General features: G+C 45.4%; 2 protein-coding genes across 32 annotated transcripts; both read right to left on the bottom strand.

The window, feature by feature from the left end:
• Positions 1-1,386: 1,386 nt before the first annotated feature.
• LOC120707280 lies at positions 1,387-15,429 on the bottom strand. 31 transcript variants are annotated; one of them, XR_005688920.1, is made up of 17 exons: positions 14,401-15,429; positions 13,821-13,940; positions 13,460-13,548; positions 12,907-13,076; positions 9,984-10,039; positions 9,116-9,332; positions 8,890-8,958; positions 8,759-8,821; positions 8,573-8,656; positions 7,744-7,896; positions 7,582-7,662; positions 7,409-7,477; positions 6,381-7,328; positions 2,870-6,286; positions 2,664-2,772; positions 2,144-2,259; positions 1,387-2,034 (listed from the first exon to the last, which is right to left on the bottom strand). XR_005688920.1 is itself a non-coding variant. In XM_039992153.1 (15 exons), coding segments are annotated over exons 5-15 (882 nt in total). In that variant the 5' UTR covers positions 9,984-10,039; positions 12,907-13,076; positions 13,371-13,489; positions 13,821-15,429; the 3' UTR covers positions 1,893-2,033. The 31 variants fall into 31 exon arrangements, 6 of the variants coding, with proteins under 6 accessions (XP_039848084.1, XP_039848085.1, XP_039848086.1 ...); XR_005688916.1 differs by having other exon boundaries at positions 13,371-13,489; XR_005688912.1 differs by having other exon boundaries at positions 13,371-13,548; positions 13,821-15,429.
• Positions 15,430-15,576: 147 nt separating this feature from the next.
• LOC120707282 (histone H2B.1-like) lies at positions 15,577-16,335 on the bottom strand. Its single transcript, XM_039992157.1, has one exon. It carries the CDS (start codon positions 16,251-16,253, stop codon positions 15,792-15,794), a length of 462 nt encoding a protein of 153 aa, XP_039848091.1. The 5' UTR covers positions 16,254-16,335; the 3' UTR covers positions 15,577-15,791.
• Positions 16,336-21,243: the final 4,908 nt, after the last annotated feature.

Raw genomic sequence — 21,243 nt, 5'->3', positions numbered from 1 at the left:
CTGCCAGGAGCTGAAAAGACGCGCGAACCAGCCACGAAATCCACTAGTGCATGCGCCTGCTGCCATTCACTCAAAGCAGAACGCCCCTATTTCTATATATATCTTGTACTAGACAATTAAAGGACAGATTTTTGATTGATTGAACTCAGAATACACAAACTCGTGGAGTTTTGTTTATGCGTGAGTCTTGAGAGGCTTACAACACTTGTTCTTTCGATTCCTGAGGGAATTGTAGAATGCCAAACTGCGGTTCACCCAGTTCGTGCCTTCACATCTATAGGGCGTGATTGCGTGGGCTGTTTCGTCGGTACATGAAGGGTGATTGTTTCGGTAGTTCGTCGCGTGGACAGCCTCGCGGTGCACTGCCTCTTCACCAGGTCACACAGCGATATGTTATCGAGTTCACGGATCCTACGAGAAGATCGGGCCACACAACTTGCTACACGCATTGCATAGGTGTGTGCATGTCATCTACATATCTAACTTTAAAATCATAAATATATAAATTATATATAAGTCTATAAACTTGGAAAACATGTATTGAGAGCATTTTGACTCCATACACAAAAGAACATGAACACAGAGCTTCTGGTATTAGAAATCTGAGATATGCGTACCAACAGAAGCTTAACGGAGACATCACAACTTTATTAGAAATCTGAGATATGCGTACCTACAGAAGCTTAACGGAGACATCACAACTTCTAAAAAAATGCATCGTTGGCGTCTTGCTCATGTCGCACAAAAAATTGAAACGAAAAAAAAATGAAAACATGATAAATGAGAGGACATAAAAGAGTCCACGTGGTTCCAACTAGAGCTGGCTCGCCATTCACTGCTACAGGTGCCAACAAAGACCCGTGTTCCATGAAGACGTCCCTTCACGGCAGGGAACATAATCAGCTAAAGCACAAGTATTAAGACTAGAATGTTTGTTTGTTGTTATGTGCTAGCAGCGCTCGCGCGCCAACTAAGAAAATTGTGGAATTCTTGAGGCGATGGATCTGATATTTGCAGTGCGCCATGCATAGCCCTCAATCAGCCTCTTATGGGATGCTGCCTTGATGGGTTTGCGGGAACCGAGCAGGTGCAACTAACTCGTCCGCTTGGACAGGCCCGTTGTTGGCCACGAATGCTAGTTGGGCGGCGAATGAACTTTCGCCCCTCGATGACTAGGGCCACTATGTCTAAATGTCACCGGGCATGGAAAAAAATAGACTCCGCTATACTTAATATTTTAGGAAAGTGCTGCATGTGGGTAGTCCGACGGCTTCCTTTTCTAGAAAAAATAAAACACAGGGCTAATCACTCTATTCAAAAAAGATTTCGTTTAGAAAGAATTGCCCCATCTTATTTTTGGTTTTTACTTTTTGGCCTGAACATAAGAGATCTGGAATTTTACTTTTTGGTTTTTCAAATTCAGAATCGGTCAATCAACCAATACCCTTTTGATAGGTGTTCCATTTGGCGCTCAATGAAAAAATAGAAGGGAAAAAAGAGGGTAAGTGATTTTTACATGGTCATGCCAGCATTCTGCAAGGTTACATATGGTTTAAGCAGAAGTTAGAATAATGCACGGTCATGCGCATGGTATTGGATATGAAGCTTTCGAGACCGGTGTTTCTTCACCGGCTCCGGCCGATGCGCATGGTGGTGGGCGCCACTATCGTCCTTGACCAGGTCGAGCTGCCGCTTCCCCAGGTCCATGAAGAAGCCACACTCCATCTCGCCGCACCACCGGTGCAGCCTCTCCATGGGGTCGTCGTCCTCCTGCGGGGGCCGCTTGTAGAAGAGCGCCTCGGTGTCGATGCTGCCACCGGCCGGTTGCTTGAACTCAATGCTCGGCGCAGCCTCAAGCTCGGAGAGGTTTCGCAGGACCGCACACTTGATGCGCGTCACGTAGCTCTCCGTATTGTCGTTGTTTAAATTCTTGTCCACCGGGTATTGGAGCTTGTAGCCCTGTCCCTAATAGTAGCCATCGTAGCAGTGCGCCGGTATGTCGTCTGCGATCTTCTTGCCGATGGCGACCGCCGTCTGCGTGCGTTGAGCAAGTTAAATTCAGAATCAGATGAGCACGAATTGATGATCAATGACATAATATAATGGAGAATGATTCAGAGTATTAAGAGACTTAGTTTTTTACTAGGTTCGTGCCCTTGCGTTGCTACGGGCAAAAAAATTCATGAACATACATATCAGCAATAAAATTCATGAACATACATATCAGCAATCTGAACTTCTGACCTGACATTCACCAACCTGAAACAAAGCCAAAAATTGTAGTATAATGAGTTCAAATTATCCCGAAACATTTCTAATGGCCATACTAATAGATGCATGCCTATCAATACTTATATGCTTACCTTTCATTAATTAGCATAAGAACTAAAAAATGATATTATCTGATTAACCACACAAATTTGCAGCGATGAAACAAAAGAAATCATACTCTCAAATATAAACAAGATATTAAAAAACAATGATTTCTTGATCTATAAGCTCATGATACATCTGAAGTCTATTTTAGCTGATACTAAACATGGTGGCCTTAACCAAATGTGAACTTCTGCACTGACACTCAACAATCCATTTCTATCATGAACAATGACAAAATTTGCAGTATAATGAGACCACTTTAGCCATTATGAGTACAATTAACGGACCTTTCAATATTATGCGACCGTAGAAATAACCATAGTACCATATTGCAATATGTGTGCACAATAATCCGATGACCATATCCATGGTCAGGTAAGCAAAGTAACCACAAATCTGCAGTGATGAAACAAAGAAAAGTGTTAGATGCATAAAGGTTCAACTTGGAAAACAACAACATTAGTTATAGGCAATAATTAGTACTATAAAATACCTCTATACTACGCTGTTAGGACCTCCCTATATACAATATTCTATTATTCTTTGTAAATGTATACACTGGGATCTTTTTCTTTTCTTTCTTGTTATTGACCGTCTCCTTACCCTTCTTTTTAGCATTTTTCTTCTCCTTTTTAGCTTCTTCCTCCAGCTCAGTGGCATTAGGTGGAAGTGCTAGAATCTTGATGTTTGTTCTAGCAGTTTCCCTTGACATTGCAACATACAATTGCCCATGCGAGAACACAGGGTCGGGGAGGTAAACACCTATGTTAGGAATAGTCTGACCTTGTGACTTGTTGACCGTCATGGCAAAACTGAACCGGATAGGAAACTGTTTCCTTTTGAATTGAAACGGGAACATCTCGTTGTCAGAGGGACATAAGGGTATCCAAGGGAGGAAAACTCGTTTTCCAGCATGCTAGCCCAACACGATTTCAGCATCGATAGTATTTCTTTGGAAACCACGGACAACCAACCTCGTACCATTACATAATCCATTTGCAGGATCAATGTTCCGAAGCAATATTATTGGACAACCTACCTTTAGCTTTAACACATGTGGAGGCAATCCATTAGGTGTAAGGGTGTTAAGAAACTCTGATGGATAATAGTTGTGTGGATCATCTACAGCAGAATCAAAACTATGATACTCCACCTCCCCACCTTGGAAAGATCCAATCATCTTCATATTAATCCTATCAACCCAATCATTGCGTGTGGACAAAATAGCTCTAGAAGTGATGTAGTCCGTGTCTGCCATGTTCTCATTAAGGTTAGGGAAGATGCATTGGATTAATCTATCAAGATCATTGCCATCTCCAGTATATGGCACGCAAATTTCGTCTGGGAGACGGATTTCACCATCAGCATTGGCCGCCTCTATTCCGTTGCCAATGCGCAAAAGATATTCAGCAAACCATGGGTCATTGTGCGCTCTCATGTTGCGCACAAGCTTTAGGTGACGCATATAATCCCAAAGGTATGACCGGCGTAACGAAGCATCCACTATCTGAGCCCTCGACCCCTTCTTGACAACCGGTAGGACTTGCCTAAAATCTCCCCCAAACACAACAGTCTTCCCACCAAAAGGCAAATCGGGTCTATCCATTATATTACGCATGCTATTGTCCAACGCCTCCACTGCTTGTTTCTTGATCATAGAAACCTCATCCCAAACAATCAAAGAAGCAGTGCGTAGCAGAGTCGTTGTACCACTTTGTTTAGTAAAACTACAATATCCACCACTATCAATGGTAAGTGGAATCTTGAAACGTGAATGTGCTGTTCTCCCACCGGGCATTATGGATGCAGCAACCCCAGACATAGCAGTCGCAACAGCAATCTTGTTCTGACTGCGGACTTTGGCAAGCAAAGCCCTATACAAGAATGTTTTCCCGGTGCCACAAGGGCCATCCACAAAAAACAAACCGCCGTCGTTGGAATCAATAGATGACAAGATCTCATCGTAAGCAGCCCTCTGCTCATTGTTAAGGGACTCTGATAAGGCCACGTCATCCTCGGTGCTCTCTATATTTGATTCCTCGAATATCTCCCGTGGAACACCACAAGCGTCATCGTAAGTGTTATCAATCTCAGGGAGTGGGAATGATTTTATATCCTTCCCCATTGATTGCAGCATGTTTCTAATATCAATTAGGACCATCTGCTTAACAATAGCATCTGATGGATTGTTGCGACGATAATCCTCAGACATTGCATCCAAGTGTTTTTGCCAGAGTGCGAATACATCACTCGGGTCACAAAATACCAATATTGTTGCAAAAACCTTCGTAGTGATGATGGCATCTGATACAAGGCAGCTTCAGAAAGACAATCATCAAGTGAACTGTCCTCCTCAATCAACCCTCTTTTCTCCGCAGCTTCACGGAAAGAAGGTTGTGCCACACCATCAACGGTTCTCAAATCTTCATATGAAGTTGCTCCAGCCACATGATTTAGGAGAATCCGGAGATAGTAGCGTTCACCTTCAGCTGGATGAGCTGAAACGATCCTCCCAACTTGCCCAGTGTTAGCTCGTTCCCTTGGTCGCCAAAATTTACCATCAGACTGCCATGTGAAAAATTTCGGGAAATCACGATATAATATGTTGCGAGCAAACTCGTGCAACCCGTTTGCTTTAAAATATGCAGTCAACATTGATTCATCGGCACCTGGTTTATTAACAACGTGCTCAATCTTTTAACGATTGTGAAATGACACCATGTGCATGTCGGGAAGATGGATCTGGAGTTGTTGTACGGGGGGATGATTTATGCTAAGGTCAAAACCATATATCCTCCACAACGCCTCTGGTGGGGTCACCCATCGAGCGTCTCTGTATGCTTTGATCTCGTCTACGTTCCCTTCTTTATCTGCCTGACCAGACTCCCTAACGGCTATGGAAGCCCGATCATGACCTTTGTATACATACTTGAATAAATACTTTACCGATTTAATGCTGCTACATGCCTCAACATTTATGTGACAATTGAACGCACGCAGTAAGTGCGGGTTATAAGGGACAACCCACCAATTGTCAAGTTCATAACCTCGAACCTTCTCTTTACACCCGTTGTCACGGCGACGATATATAGGGTAAGAATCTTTACCCTGTGAGGTGGACTCCGCGGAGGGACGCGAATAATGATTTTTGCATGAAGAACGACCCTTAGTACACGGGCAATTTGGATTTAGCACACCGCATGGCCCATGCATCATATGCTTAGTCACCATCATGTACAGCTCTGGTTATTTCTTCTTGTTTGGCAGCTCAGCACATATAAGTCGGTCATGCTGCTCCGGACATGTGAGGTTCCATTTTTTTTCATTATGAGCAAGAAGTGAGCATGTGGTAGACCCCTCTTCTGAAACTCCACAACATACACATATGCCCGAACCTTTCCAAGTATATCATTCTTCAACAACTTTATTTTCATAGCCTCCAGCTTTGCCCTGAACACACGGGATACAAGATCTGGTCGATCTTGTGCTGACTAGCCTGGATACAGTTCATTCCTGATCTCATCCCAGTTAGGATTGTAGGTCATTGTTAGGAATATATCCGGTTTGCAGTACTTGCGTACCAGGGCCATTGCATCCATATACCGGCGCCTCATATCCCGAGGACCTCCGATGAATGTTGTAGAAAGAACAGTACGTCTTCCAACAGCATCGGCTCGGCCCTCACCAGTGTTCAAACTATCGACAAGACCATGGTACAGGTCGGCCCTGAGACTATCCTAATTATTTCTAATGTAATCTAATCGAGAGCTTTCAATCTTAACATATGTATCAACGGCAAATTGTTGAAAAAGCCGCTTGCCAAAAAATATTGGGTTGAAAATACCAGGACGCATTTGAAATTTGTAGCAGTAGTAGTCACGCACTGAGACACATAAATTTCCAGCACTCCCTGCACGAATGGAGAATGTAGTTGTTATTTTAATTATTAAATCACAGAAAAAAGTTATTAAAATAAACAATAATGTATGTGTTTGACAATGTACCTAGATCCTCGCCGCCTGCACGTGCCTTCCGGACTTCACGAGCAGCATTTACTTGCTCCGCTGTGACTCCCACCTTTGGGATGCAATTGTGCCACCCAAGCTCACCCCTAGGGAAGAATAGTGGGCATAACAGAGCATCATAACAACCATGGTATGATCGAATACTGTGAATAGATCTATCCTTCCCTTGGAGTACAACACTATGCTCGAACTGCCCATGACGCTCGCTACCCTCTATCCAAACTGCAGCAACCTCTGATGTGATAGGTACATTGTAGGTTCGCTGGTCCAACCTTTGGTCAAGATTCAATTCCACATGATAATCCTCTAGATTATCAACTGCACCCATAGTCCTAAAATGCTCAGAGTATGGGTTGCCCCGCATGATCGCAACCAACCTATCGATGACTTCCTTATCTTTCCTTAGGCATTCCTCTCAACATCTTCGATAACGAAGCTCGAGCGAAGGGTCATCATCATGGAAATACAACTCAAGATGTCTTGGTTCAGCACCATCCGCTTTACCAAATGAACGTACATTGTGGTAAATTTGACCGTGGGCACGGAACGTATACACACCTCCATTACGCATGTTCGTGGTCATGCGATCAAGGTGACAATATAGCGAAGTAAATGAGAAATGACCGTTGAAGAATCTGATGTTAGAACGGAAGTGCCTTGCATCAGCATCTGAAGCCGTCCACAACCTCATAAGTTCAGGCGGTGTATCGGGTGTGGATAAATGTATCTGCCCACTACGACAACAGAAACCTGGAGTTTCATACTCAAACTTCTTAGCATTGCAGTGCTCGCAATTCTCCACCGCCTCTAACTTATGTGTTTCAGATGGAACATTAGCATAGACCACGTCATAAGGATCCAACGCATCTGGCACACCGTTATCTTCAGCATCAAGGTTGATTTCCACGTAGACATCGTCTTCTTCTTCTATATTCAATACAATAGATAGTAACATATTATTAAATGATCAAAGGTTATTTTTAATAAATATTTTTTAATAAAAATACCTTGTCCTGCAAATAGATAACCCTTGTCCTCTTCCTCGTCCTCCTCAAATACAACATCATCATCACCATCTGCGTATTGGAGTGATTTATGTGACATGTTGGTAATTAGACAGAGGTTTAGCTGAATACTTTATCGAGTTTGAAAAAAAAAGATATAGATTTAAATAAATTACCATCCTCAATGATTGATGCACCAAAAACGAATTCTTGTGTCTGTGGATTTGCATGTTGCGCTTGTGTTGGGTACGTTGCTCCTATGTGTTCAATATTGATTTAGCATTCAAATAGAAATAGAGTTAAAAATGAATTAGGGTAAAAAAATAAGAGGCATTCACCAGTGTTAATGATGGTAGATTGTGATGGAGCATCTGCCACATCGGGGATCTCGTCCGCCACATCGGGGATCTCATCGGGGGGACCCAAGTACTTTCTTCCAATTGTGGCTTCAAATAAGAGATTGCGTCGGGCTAAATGGTTTTGTCTCTCCCCTGGAGGAACATGATGTCGTCGGGGTTGGTGTGCAGATGGTAATTCAATGGTTTTTTCAATCTCTTTGTTATCTAAACCTTGATCTCATGGAAACGGAACGAAGACCGGCGGTCTGTTTAACTCAATTTCAAAATCTTCAGCGGATAATTTGGATTGACCCTGTGTGGGCAATACGAATTGAGGAGTAAATTGAGGATTTTCCATGGCGATGGATTCCAGATGTAGGTTGTTTTCCCAGAAATCTTTTAATCTTCTCTTGTAAGCTTGATTACGTTCTGCACCAGTCTTCGGTTGCTTCATGCTCTTCCTTCGATCTACGTCACACGGCTTCGTTGACTGTTTTTTCTCATGATACAATTCACGACGACATTTATTTATACGAGCCCGCTGTTCATCGGTTAAAACTTTTTTCTTATTACGGGATTTAATGCGCGCATTTGAAGTATCCGCACATGCGGTCAATTGTTGATAGCCAGGTTCTGGAAATAAAAAAGATTCCATCACCATATATTTCCATATAATTTTTCCTACTTATATATACATTGGTTCGACATCACAAAAAGAATAGTACAGTAGTGATTCACTATATAGATGAAATAACGTACTTACAAACAGTCCTCAGTATAATCTCTACTACTAATAAAACGAATTTCTTAACAGGGTGGACACTCATACCTGTCATTTGCTCGGTGATTGGCAGACTTGTGGGATGCTCGATGATTGTAGGAGAATAGGTGATGGATGCACCATCTTCTTCATCTACATCAATAATCATCAAAGGTCATAGATAAAAGCAGTTTCAAATGGAACCTGCATATCATGCATCCAAAACATGTTGTAGAAAACTAAGGAATCATGTACCTGGTGGGATATCTGTCCAGGCATCGAAGAGTTTAGCCCTCACCATCTCATCGGGCACTGAGTCTGATTAAGAATGATCTTCTGTTAAGTGACATTAAAATGAAGCACACGTTTTAATGAGGTAGACATACCAGCGGAATGCTCAGAGAAAAGCTGAGTCATTGGATGCTCGCTGACTGTAGGAGCGTCATGTTCTTCAGCTACAACAACCACAAAAGATAGAAGTAGTTTCAAACAGTGCAACAACACACACCTACATTAGTATTATTAGGATGACTCGTATTGAAGTCCACTGCAAATTAAAAGGGGATTAGATGGACACTAACACTTTGATCGTTAGCTCGATCATGATCAAACCTGGATCATTTTCCTTGTTGTGTGACTGACACTTCTTCCTCTTATATGCCTCACGCCGCTTCCTGTTCTTTTCCTCCCTCTGCTCATCAGTAATCGTTATCTCACGCCGCTTTCTGTTCTTTTCCTCCCTCTGCTCGTCTGTCATCGATGCAGCAAGGAACCTTTCCCGCTCTCTTCTAAGTCGCCGGCCATCTTGAGTGTTGTTCAGTGGATCCATCTGCTTTCGCACGAACCCAAAAACAGAAAGTGGAACATGAATAAAACGAAATTTTAATGTAGCAACTTGGATGTCATGTACTAAAATGGCAAGATGAATGCACCGGCTGCACAAATATACCAGTTGTCCCTATGTAACCATTTGTCACGTAGCTTGAGCCAAAATGCTAAAAACATGAAAACAACTCACCCTGATTGGTTCTACCTGATTTGTAAACCCTGCTAGAGTCAGAAATTGAAGCTGCGCATGAACAGATCATTGTCCAGGCTAACTTTTATCGAACCTAGAAGCTGAATTAGCAGATGTGACAGATCCGAAAACTCAATCAAAGGTAGCATGCTTGAAGTGGGTTGGTTACAGATGTAGACACCTAATGTACACTGAAGATTACTGGGCCCCAAAAGGGTGAGATAATGCCATCATATTTTCTAAAAACATCTAATTGGCCTAAGTAATACCTAATCTGATCCCTAAACCTAACTTGGGCACATGAATTAGGCATAATTTGGGCCTGCCCAGCCGCCCGGAAGAGTATGCAGATCCATTCATAATTTGGGCACATGAATTAGGCATAATTTGGGCATGCAAAGGAGAAACCAAGGAAGAGTATGCAGCTTCATTCATCAGACTTCATTCACAAAGTGCTCGTACCTGCAGTGATATGAGGAAGTGTCTGCCTCCAAATTATCCGGCGAAATGTTAACTGCCTGAAAAGTAGAGAGCATTCCGCTATTAGTACAACTGCTATCGCCAAAAAAGCATGCATCCTGGCCAATGCGCTGTTCCATTATGTATGTATTTATTCAGAGCAGTGATGACAAATGGCACTCCAAGCAAGCATGACAATGCAGAAATAGGAGTATAATGGAACTGGTTGCTTCGGGATCACAAGGGGCACAAATAACTCATGGGCGTAGCTCTGGCTCTTGAATGTGCAGAGGGATCCATCCAATTGGCAAAATGTCACAAATTCAGGACTCAGAACACACTTGTCTCCAATAGAAATGACCAGATTGTAATGGTCTACGAAAGAATGGCCGCATAATAGACATGCCACTATTGTCTTTGAATGGGATGGAACTCAGTTGAAAGTTGTCTTTGAATGGGATGGAACTCAGTTGAAAGTTGAAAGGTGCCGATGATACCCATGATTTTAGGTATCAATTAATGTCATTCACATACATTTTAGATCATACTGTGTTAGCATGTGATACTTCTATACCAACTCAGAGGCCCAGTACTTTGTTCTTTAATGATAATTGCAGAGTTAACTAACAATTTACAGTTTCGCTAAAATGCCATGTCACCTGAACATGCAGTTGTCAAGTTCAGGGATGCAATTGCATAAGGGAACTTTCAAATTCAGGGACATACAGTGCATTTTATCCCAACAGAAGTAACCAAATGTTGCTGTCCCATGAAGTATGAATGGGCATAATAGAAATGTCACTATTGTCTTGAAAGGTGCCAATTATCTCAACAGTTCCACTATTAGTACCAAATGACGCTGTCCTATTGCGAGCATGAAACTCAGTTGAATCTTGAAAGGTGCCAATTATCTCGGTGACTTTTATAAATCTATTCTCCAATATAAATCAGACTTACTCACTGAAGTACAAAACTACAGATCCTCCATCATGCTAAATAAATATAACTAAGGATGCAGTTTTACCATCCGAACTTCATGGGGATCTAGGTAGAGCGCCCTCTCATCCTGTACCCCAGCAATGTAACTTATGCAAACAAATAGATACAGCTAAGCTAATAATTCCACTGCCCCTCCGCGTGAATGACAAGGAAATGTAAGAACAAATCAGGTGTCTATAAGCTTTCAAAATCACTGTGAAGAGGAGTCGGCACCTCGTAGCACCTTCAAGCGAGCGGGTCTGCGGAGGCCAGGGAGTCCGCAGCGGCGAAACGGCGACGTGAGGCTGGGGACTACTTGATGGCGCGACGGCGGCGTGATGGGGCGGCGTGACACCGCGTAGGCCGGGGAGTCCGCGGCGGCGGCGGAGCGGCGACGTCAGGCTCGTGAGTACTTGACGGCGAGACGGCAGCGTGATGGGGCGGCTTGGCCGGTGGTGACGACGTGATGGCGCGGCGTGCCGGAGACAGAGCGGCGGCGGGGCGCGGGCGATTGATTGGGGCGAGGGACGCGCGACGCTGGGACGGCGATGGGTGGGCGGTAGATTGCGGAGGCGGAAGAGGGACGCGGAAGAATGGGACGGCGATGGACGCGGGATCCTGATTAGCGTCTGGGACGGGCGGGATCCGTGGGCGGACGACCCAGATTAGTCCGAGGCCGGACGACCAAGCGGCAAAAGATGAGGTGGGGGGCGGTGATAGACTAAACTAAACGTCACCCTTACTCCTTTTTTTACTAGTAGAGATAGAGATAGAAAAATTTCTTATTTGGTGGCAGATGGGAGTATATATATATACCTCGTAGCACCAGCACGCCGCTGCTGCTGAAACTCTGCATAAATCGATGTCGTCGCCGTGGTGCACGTCGATGTCCACGTACAGCACGCGCCGGAAGTGTCCGAGGAGCTCGTCGATGGCGAGCACGATGTCGTTCACGTAGCAGAAGCCGCTGCCGTTGGAGGGCGTGCGCCTTGTCGACGCGGCGATGAGGCGGTCGTAGTAGTAGCACCCGCGCCGCTTGGCGCCGTCGGGGCACGACTGCGACGGCAGCGAGTTGCCGCCGGTGTCCGTCGTCGTCGGCAGCGACGGATTCGAGCGCGCTCAGCGACGGATTCGAGCGCGACTAGCGCGAGGGATGCAGAGTCGCGCGAGTACAAGGTACATAGGCGTGTCGTGCGTGTGCTATGGGTCCGCGTCGTATTACAACCACCAACGAAAAGTAGCATCCGAATCGGCGACCCCAGTTGTGAATCCGGATCGCATTACCAATACCATTCTAGGAGTGTTCTTTTGATAGGTGTTCCATTTGGTGCCAAAAAATTAGGGGGAAATGACTCTTTTTAAATAGTAGAAGGAACAGGCAATGTGACGTAACCCATCATTAAGGCAATCAAAGAGTGAAAAAAAGAAGGGAAAAAAGAAGGGGAGTGATACGGCAGGATCGACTCTGTCGAAGAGAGATAAGCAAAGGGTGCTGAAAGTTGTGATGGTCTCTCTTCTCTGTTGACAGTCAACTATCAGGTTTTTCCATGATCCTTCTATCCTGGTTAAAATAACTAGATGACATATTCTAGCAAACCTTTACCCCTTCGACAGCTTCACCGCCTACACAACCAACCAGTATGTTTTAAAGCCAAGCGCCCTGCCATATTCGCTTAAGCACCGCCAAAAGTCGTACACAGTAAAAAGGCCATATTTATGCCTGCAGCGTGCCAAGTGCCAACCTGCAATGCTCCCTAAGGTAATTAGATTATTGTTTTGATTTTGATAAATTACAATAGCTCATGGTGCTAAAATATTGCTACGAGCTACAGGATGCAGATATACTGCTATTCATGGCCAGTACTTTCATCTCAAAGAGATTGAGCAATTCATTTTAAAAAAATAAAGGAAAAAAGGAGTCAACAACAGGGCGTGTTTGGGTAATCACCTTGAAATGTTGACTTGTATGACCTCAGCTCCATTTTTTCCGAACACGCAGGAGAGCTGTGTATCTCTGTAATAAGAGGAAGACCTCAGCTCCATATTCATCTTGCCCGGGTGACCATTATTGTTGTGGATCATGCTCCCTGATTTGGAATTGAGGTCAGAGGTTCACACCTGGTGAGGTTCAGAATGAATAAACTTAAAGATAAATGATATAATGTCTAACATAATAGATTTGTATATAAAATTATATAGAAATCATTATGGCAATGCCTTGCATTGCTAGTTGGTGACTTACTGACATAGTATCCCTTTCAGAATTATATGAGGTATCAACAGTTATACTATAAGGTCGCAAATGATTTCTACATGATTACATTATTTCGTACCTGTTTAGATAGCATACTGACATACATCATAATTAAAATCAAAGAAAAATATGCGCTTTCAGTATTTCGACAGGCATACCTATAAAACATTCTGAGAACTTCAAGCCATTTCATGAAACAACTAGATGACAATTAATGAAATTTATCCAGGGCTGGTCTGATTCATACCATAAGCTTGTCCTTTTCCTCATTATGCCACTGCAAATGCACCAACATTCATAAGCATGAAGATCAAAGCCAAACCCACATTGAAAGGACTGTGCACAAAGAAGACACGAAGATTTTAAGCCATAAGGACAATTTATGCAACAGTGTTAGTTGCTCAAAGGAAACTATTCCAACAGAATTAGAAAAGATACTGTTTGATATAATCAAACGTATTGCCAGGGTTTAAATGAATCTGTGGAATATAAGGGCTAAATTATAAAAAATGTGCCTATGAACTGCTTCTAGCTAAATTGAAGACATGAACTGTGTACTCAGTTAAAGAAACTGCAGTGCAGAACGAAATAGCGAGCACTCCTGATACCTGACTGATCATCTCAGTTCATCATCATAGGCAATTGCATCACTGATCACACCAAATAGCAACTTTGCCATGTTTGTGGAATGAAAGGGGGAAAAAGGAGTTCATGTGCACTCGTCAGGTCTGCAAAACATTTAGGACACGCGAGCAGCAGATCAATGGAGTCATCTGCACATTCAGGGTTGCCATTTGAATTTTAACTGACAAGCAAATGATCAAGATTGATAGGAGTAAACAAAATACAAGGAACCAAAAACTTTTATGTGTCAATATTATTACTCTATAAGACAATGCATTTTGGTTTGATTAAACGCTATAGATTTTTACTATGTTGATAATGCAGAGTAAACATGCCCTCTATATGAAATGAACGCCCCAGTGATCTTTAGCAAAATTGAACCCTAAGTTTCTACAATCAAATATGGACCCCAGGGGCACATCCATGCAGGATTCAGAATTAAGCAAGAACTGAAGAAACTCAACATCCCCTATGCCGAGCCTTGCTCTCGGGCATGCCGGCATCACAGCACTGCCTAAGTTCAAGAGCTCAATTCCTTGCCTGCGAGGCTGCGCCCCATCTCACCAGTTACCACTACTTCATTTGATCCCTTCTCTCTCGTTCCACTGGCCACGAATGTATGTTGTTACCTGAAATAATTAAAGCCATATAAGTTTTTTTGATAAGTATGTTATTATCTGTTACATGTGTTATCCCTTTGCAGAGGAAAAAATTATGCAAATTTCACCTAATTAGGATGTTTAATGTTTGAAACTCCACTGCACAATCACATGATTCCTGAGCAAGAGTTTTTTTTTTGTGGAAGAACTAGCTTAAACTTCACCTGACCCAGAGCCACATGTCAAGCACAATATGGCAATCTGGACGCAATAAGAATCTATTAGAGTTGATGTAATACAAAGAAATGTTTTGGTTGTAACTGGGTTATTACTGGGAAACCCAGCTCCACTCCAAGTTACACCAGTGGGAACCCCAATGCTGGATGTAGGCATGGAATTGCATGTAATAAAATAACCAGGAAGCTGATCAAATCAGGGTGCATCAAGAGACATAAACATCACCAGGGAAACTTCAAGAGCAGTAAACAATCAAAACTGAAGGTCGGGGAAGATGTACAGTTCATGCTTGCCAGCTAACCCGTTTGTATCTCCAGTAATTTCAGTTAGCATAGATAGATAAGGAAAAACAGAAAGAAAAGCCTCTATGCACCAGCCATTTGAAACAGCAAGAAATAAGAACGAAATGGTGAGCAATTGTATACATGATCCCCCGAAATAATCAAAGCCACATGTGGTACATTTAAGTTAGAAAAGTTATGTTCTCTGGAACATCAAACATTGCAAAAGCCAAGCAATTGTACAATAGATGCCATAAAATGCTTGACACCACTGGAGCAGTGGCCAGACAGCATACACAAGCTTACTAAGCATACTCAAGAATTCACTAAATATACTTTTAGCCTTCACAAAGCAGTATAACTGCAAGAGAAGAGCATTTCTCCTGTCCAGACAATTATCCATACAGATGCTTTAGAATCCAAGCAGAAATACCTACAAAGGTAGAAGACATGGCAATCCACAACAGAAACCATAACTACTCCAGAAAATTCACATCTCAAAGCACTACAGTAATCTAAAAGTATGCAATGATGCAACTTGCACATCACTACTGAGCCAGAATTGTCATTTACCTCCCCACATAAAGCAAACAACAAGCACAGCAAAACCAGAGACAGAACAGTGAACAGATGAACAAAAGTTAATAGAACAGAACAGGCACCATTGATGTTCCAGATTAGGTACACAATTCATACAACTACACACTAACCATCCATTTCCATTCGACACTGCTGATGATAGTACTACTTCTACCAGATAAATTAAACCGAGGGAGCCAGGTCTAGCAGCAGCACCCAACCGAACTAGTACTGGCACCACAAGAGGCGGCAAACCTAACTAAGACGAGGTGAACTTGGTGACGGCCTTGGTGCCCTCGGAGACGGCGTGCTTGGCGAGCTCCCCGGGGAGGACGAGGCGGACGGAGGTCTGGATCTCGCGGGAGGTGATGGTGGGCTTCTTGTTGTAGCGGGCGAGCTTGGCGGCCTCGGCGGCGAGCTTCTCGAAGATGTCGTTGATGAAGGAGTTCATGATGGACATGGCCTTGGAGGAGATGCCGATGTCCGGGTGCACCTGCTTGAGCACCTTGAAGATGTAGATCTTGTAGGTCTCGACGCTCTTCTTGGCCTTCTTCTTGCCCTTCTTGCCCTCGCCGTCCTTGCCGGCGCTGGACTTGCCGGCGGGGAGGCGCTTCTCCGCCTTGGGCTTCTTCCCCGCCGGGGCCTTCTCCGCCTTCTCCGCCGCGGGCTCCTCCTCCGCGGGCTTCTTCGCCGCCGGCTTCTTCTCCGCCTTGGGCGCCATCGGTGGTGCTGCGGCTGCGGAGGTGCTTGGGGTTTGGGGAATTGGGGATGCTTGGATTCGATTGCTGTGTGAGGCGAGGGGAAGCGGCGAGGGGGGGCGCTTCGGTTTATAGGCGAGGAGAGGCGGGCGCTGATTGGTGCAAGGGTAGGAGCCGCGGATCGGTGACGTGGAGGGGTGTGGGGCGTTGGCGCCGCTGCTAGCGCTCGGCTGCGATGTGTTTCGACGCGGATTGCTGACGTGTCCAGAGCGTGGCCGGGAGGGCGCGCGCGGTGGGTTTCGGACGCGGGCCCCATCTGTCGGTGACGAAGTTTATCGTCGGTGGTTCTCGACAAGAACCGGATTTGAGGCTCTCCGCAGTGGGGCTCTCTAGCCTTTGCAGTTGGTTTTAGCGCAAAAATGTGCTGCAGCGGAGCGCGCTAACCCGCGCGCTATCGTTGCGGACGGGGCTCCGGCACGCCAAAGCCAGCGCGGTAGCGGCTGTCCGCAACGCGGCGACGTGGCGTGGGCCCCGCCACCGGCCGTTGCCCTCCCGTCCTCCTCCCGCGCCCGCAGCCGCAGCGCTCCCCCGCGCGCCGCCGGATCCACGCGCCGGGCGGAGCCCACCTGGCCGGAGCCCGCTCGAGCGGAGGGAGCCGAGGCCGCGGCCGCCGTGGCCCGCCCCTGCTCGCCGCTCCACTGCGGCCGGCGCGAGCGGAGGGAGCCGGGGGCGCAGCCGCTGCCCCTGCTCGCCGGGCCGGAGCGGAACGAAGGGTGCGGGGAGGCCAGAGAGAGGGTGGGGACGAGGCAGGAGAGGCAGCGCGGATCCGCCCGCTCGCCGCCGTCCGCACCGGGGAGGGCCGAGCTCGAGGCCGCGGCGGCGAGGCCGCCCAGGCGCGAGCGGAGGGAGCGAGGCCGCGTGCAGGGGCCGCGCGCAGGGGCTGCTCGGCCACCAGCCTCCGATTCACTGACGCGGGCTTCGCTGCGCGCTCCTCGCCGCCCAGGCCCGCCGCGGGCGCTCCGCTCCGCCCAGCCTCACCGCCGCGCGACTGACCCCGCCGCCGGGCCGCCATGCGTGCGCAAGGAAGGGCGAGAGAAAAAGAGGAGGGGAGCTTCGGCCCGCGAGGAGGTAGGGGGCCGTGGCCGGCAAGGAGGCAGGGGGTCGCGGCTGGCCCGTGGCTGCGCCGCGCTTCGCCGCTGCTGCCTCGCATGCGCGTCGGCGGGGAGGACGAGGACCGGCACGGTGCGGGACGCTGGGGAGGAAGGTCAGAGGAGGGCCGCCGTGGTTCGGGGGTGGCTGTGCGATTCGATTTGCAGAGGCGACGGGGGAGCGAAGCGCCGTGCCTTGCCTCCGCCGCGGCCGCAGGGAGCGGAGCTCGAGCCGTCGATCCGGGGAGAGCAGGGGGCGAAGGACGGCCGGTGGGGGCGGCAGGGAGGGGGCGCGTCCGCCGCGCGCTCGTGCGTGCCCGGCCCTGCTCACCACGGGGGGCTTGGCCATCGGGGAGAGGGCCTGGCCTCTCGCCGCCGCGCCACAAGCCTCACCCCTCGTCACCGCGCCATGGCAGCGAGTTGTGCCCCACCTGGCCTCCGCGCGCTCGGGCGCGGGCCGCGGCGGTGGCCGGGGGAGGAGGGGCGCGGTGGCGGAGGGAGAGAGGAAGGGAGGGAGGGAGAGAGAGAGGGGCCGCGGTGGGAGAGAGAGAGTGGGGAGGGAGGGCGGAGATAAAAAAAAAGAAAAAAGAATTATGACATGTGGGCCCCACTTGTGGTAGTTGGTATAGAGTAGAAATTTAGAGAGTGAATGAACACGGAGAAACTGAATATAGAGAAGAAAATCTCGATGACCAGGCAGTTATATTTCTTTTAGATAGTGAATTTAGAGAGTGACGAGTGCGGAGAGCCTGAAGGGAACTCCAGAATGCAGCTGCGATCTCTCTCCACCGGTGGTTGAAAAAATCACATTGTTTGCTAGGGATGTAGTGGGAACACGCATTGTGTTTAGAAATTCTGTGGTGGGTTTTTCGAAAGTCTAGACATATTATAATGTTAGGAAAATAGGGGTTTTACGAAATAAAAACTCAAGCAACTCCAAAACCTTTCCGGTAATGTAGTTTTTTAGTCAATTCCGCGTACACCATTATAAAAGTTCTTAATTCCATAAATGCCACTAAAAATATTTGGACGCCTTCCATACCATCAGTTGATTTTTTATTGGATCTTAGTGTCGTATCTGTCGCTTCCATCACCTCACCTCGCTGTTAGAGCTTAGAAGTCGTCAAAGTGCCCTTTTTACAAAGGGCAAAAGATACATTTTGTCTCCCTAGTTGTTCCTGTTGGAGCAAATATAGTGAAGCCAACGAGACGGGCAAAATGGAGATACATGTCAGCTTGTATATAATGTGTGTGAGAGAGAAACTAGGAGAGAGAATGAAACAGGCGTTTTGCTCAATGCTGGCTGGAAGCGGGCGAGTGCGTTATTCTGCAGCTTCCCCTGTCTCCGAGCTCCATGTTGTTGCTTTGCCTCTCTCAAGGCTCCACGTTGCTGCTAAACTCTGCAAAGCATTGATTGATATATGGGATCCGCCACTACCGTTTCCAGCCTTATGCGTGATCTGGCGTTCTTCAAGCTAGCAACCGGCGTAACCATTAACCTTGCTCTTATACCTAAAATAGGCAGAAGTGATATTTAGGTCTAGTAAAAGTTGAACCAATGATATGGAAGATGCTAGAACTTTTATAGTGATATTTATATAACTTTCTTAGTGGCTTGTGCAGAATTAACTTTTTTTAAGAAAACATGGTAGTTCTCCAAAACTCTAAAAGAATCATGCATCCAACATGCCGAAGTTTTCCTCTCATTTGTAAAAAATGCAGTTTGGTTCCATACAAGTTGATAGCATTTAAATGACAATTTCAAACTGTACACTCAGAAAACCAAGGTTCTCTGGAAACTACATTAACAAATGAGATCCTTAATAAAAAATATATCTTTACTATTTGTAAAGCAAGCAATAATTGCACGGCCCGTCAACCAGAATCCTAATCGGAACCGGAATAAATCAATCAGAATCCTAATCAGAACCCGAAAAAATTAATCTGCATCTCAATCTGAATCCGAATAAATTAATCTAAATTCCAATCGGAACCCGAACAATCAATACCTCGCGCGGTCACGGCACGGCTTGCGCAAAGAGTGAAAGAGCACAAAATTAGTTTTCTCATATAATTTGTCCATCTGGGTAAAGTTTATATTACCCGTAGCAATGCATAAACACTATGTTAGTTATATAAAAACTAGACTAACTAGAGGAACGCAAATTTTACAAAGGTTCCTCGTAAATGTAACAAAAGCACATATATTAGAACCTCAGATATTAAAAGTATCGGAAAGGTTTTGGGGTTGTTGTCCCCTGCCTCTTCGTAGCCCTTGTCGTGGAATATATATGCTGCAGTTTTTTGTTGATCTCTGAATAAAAGAGGAAGGGAAAATTCCTGCTTACAAGCCGCTGTTTCGTAGCTGTGGCCAGTCATTTTCATAGCTGTGAGGAAGCAGGTGGAGTTGCATGTTTTATTGCAACTGCATATGGTTCAGAATACAGGTAGACCTAAGGCCCGCCAGTCTCTTATTTTCTCAGCTTGTTGTGAAGGTGGATAGCCGCCATCAGCTTGGAAGTGGAGTTTTCAGCAGCCTGTTGAAAGGTCCAGCAGTGGCCACTGTGAGAGCCTAGTAGAGTTGAAAGAGGGTACATGGGGCTTTTTTTTTTTGAAACGAAACATGGGGCTATTATCATCTAGTAACGCAAACTAACCAAGGTGTCCACGGTAAGGCCTCTTGATCTCAGGCAATAGAGATCATAATGGCATTGCTCATAAATAGAGATTATATTTGATCTCAGGCACCGAATCATAAAGCTGAAATGTGGTAGCAAGAGGGATGCCAATGAACGCCACTGCTGCAAGATAAGAACATAGCACCAGCTATGGCTTCTTTAGAGGAATATGGGCTGAGAATGGGATGTTCGAAACATGATACGTGCGCATTCAGATATGGATTTGTATCATGTGGCTAGCACGGTTAGCCACCCACGCCACTCCCATATGGAGAGTGGCGGCTTCAGCGTGATTGACGGTGATTCAGGGCTCTGACCATAGGGTACTACGGATGGGATGGGGCCACAACCACCAGCGCGTACTATATTATATAATCTAATCTACCAACTCAAAAAAAGAGCTCTACTAATGGTCAAAAATTCCATTCCATCGAAGAAATTAAAACTAGTATGGTTGCACAGTCTGATAAAAAAGCACAACTATCCACTACAAAAAAAGATTTGGAAAATAAGTATGGTCGCATACCTAATTTGGAAAAAAAATCAGCATAGTCAGGAAGCATGTGTAAAATCAACCTTTTGTTTTTATTTCTTGACATACCATTTATAGCTTCTAAAGTAGCTTTTGGATTAAAAAAATTTATGTAGTATCTGGTTCAGAATGCAATCAAAGCTAAATATTTTTCACAATATAGTGTTGATGCGGCCGGTATCCATTCCGTCATTTTGTAGGAAGTTAATATGAATTACATTTTCCATGTCAACTTAAAATATGAGACAAACAAACAAAAAATTATTGTAACATTATAACACCTAGGTAACCAACACAAAAAATTAGAACTCACAATGGTGGTGGCAATGTAAATAACCTTTTTGTCACTGTATGTAATAAAACGATGGCAAGATGCTTCACCTTGTCTATTAGACAGGGCAATTAAATGATATAAGATATGGAGTACACCAAAAAACCAAACCAAAAGAAAAAAACATTACAAAAGCACAACAATACACCTAGTAAACACAAAAGTGTCACCCCTAGATTTCCTTGCTTCCTTTGCCATCTCACTACTCTTTGGCTTCTTATACTTTGTAGCTGGGTGATACCATCTTCTCCCAAAATTACAGGCTAATAATCCAAACTAAAAGTATAGTTTCACCAAAAGAACTAAAAGCCTGACGATATATGC

Source organism: Panicum virgatum, chromosome 5K (assembly GCF_016808335.1).
Source record: "Panicum virgatum strain AP13 chromosome 5K, P.virgatum_v5, whole genome shotgun sequence".
Classification (NCBI taxonomy): domain Eukaryota; kingdom Viridiplantae; phylum Streptophyta; class Magnoliopsida; order Poales; family Poaceae; genus Panicum; species Panicum virgatum.
The sequence above is the reverse complement of the archived record's forward strand: the minus strand, read 5'-3'. Positions and strand labels throughout refer to the sequence as shown.

Excerpts from the sequence above, each read along its gene's own strand:
- LOC120707280 (XM_039992150.1), bottom strand. The coding sequence starts at position 9,332 with ATGGATCCACTGAACAACACTCAAGATGGCCGGCGACTTAGAAGAGAG. Across the intron at positions 7,663-7,743 it reads ATCTACCATCATTAACACTG|GAGCAACGTACCCAACACAA; the intron begins GTGAATGCCTCT and ends TTGAACACATAG. Across the intron at positions 2,260-2,663 it reads CGGTCGCATAATATTGAAAG|GTTGGTGAATGTCAGGTCAG; the intron begins GTCCGTTAATTG and ends GCTTTGTTTCAG.
- LOC120707282 (XM_039992157.1), bottom strand. The coding sequence starts at position 16,253 with ATGGCGCCCAAGGCGGAGAAGAAGCCGGCGGCGAAGAAGCCCGCGGAG.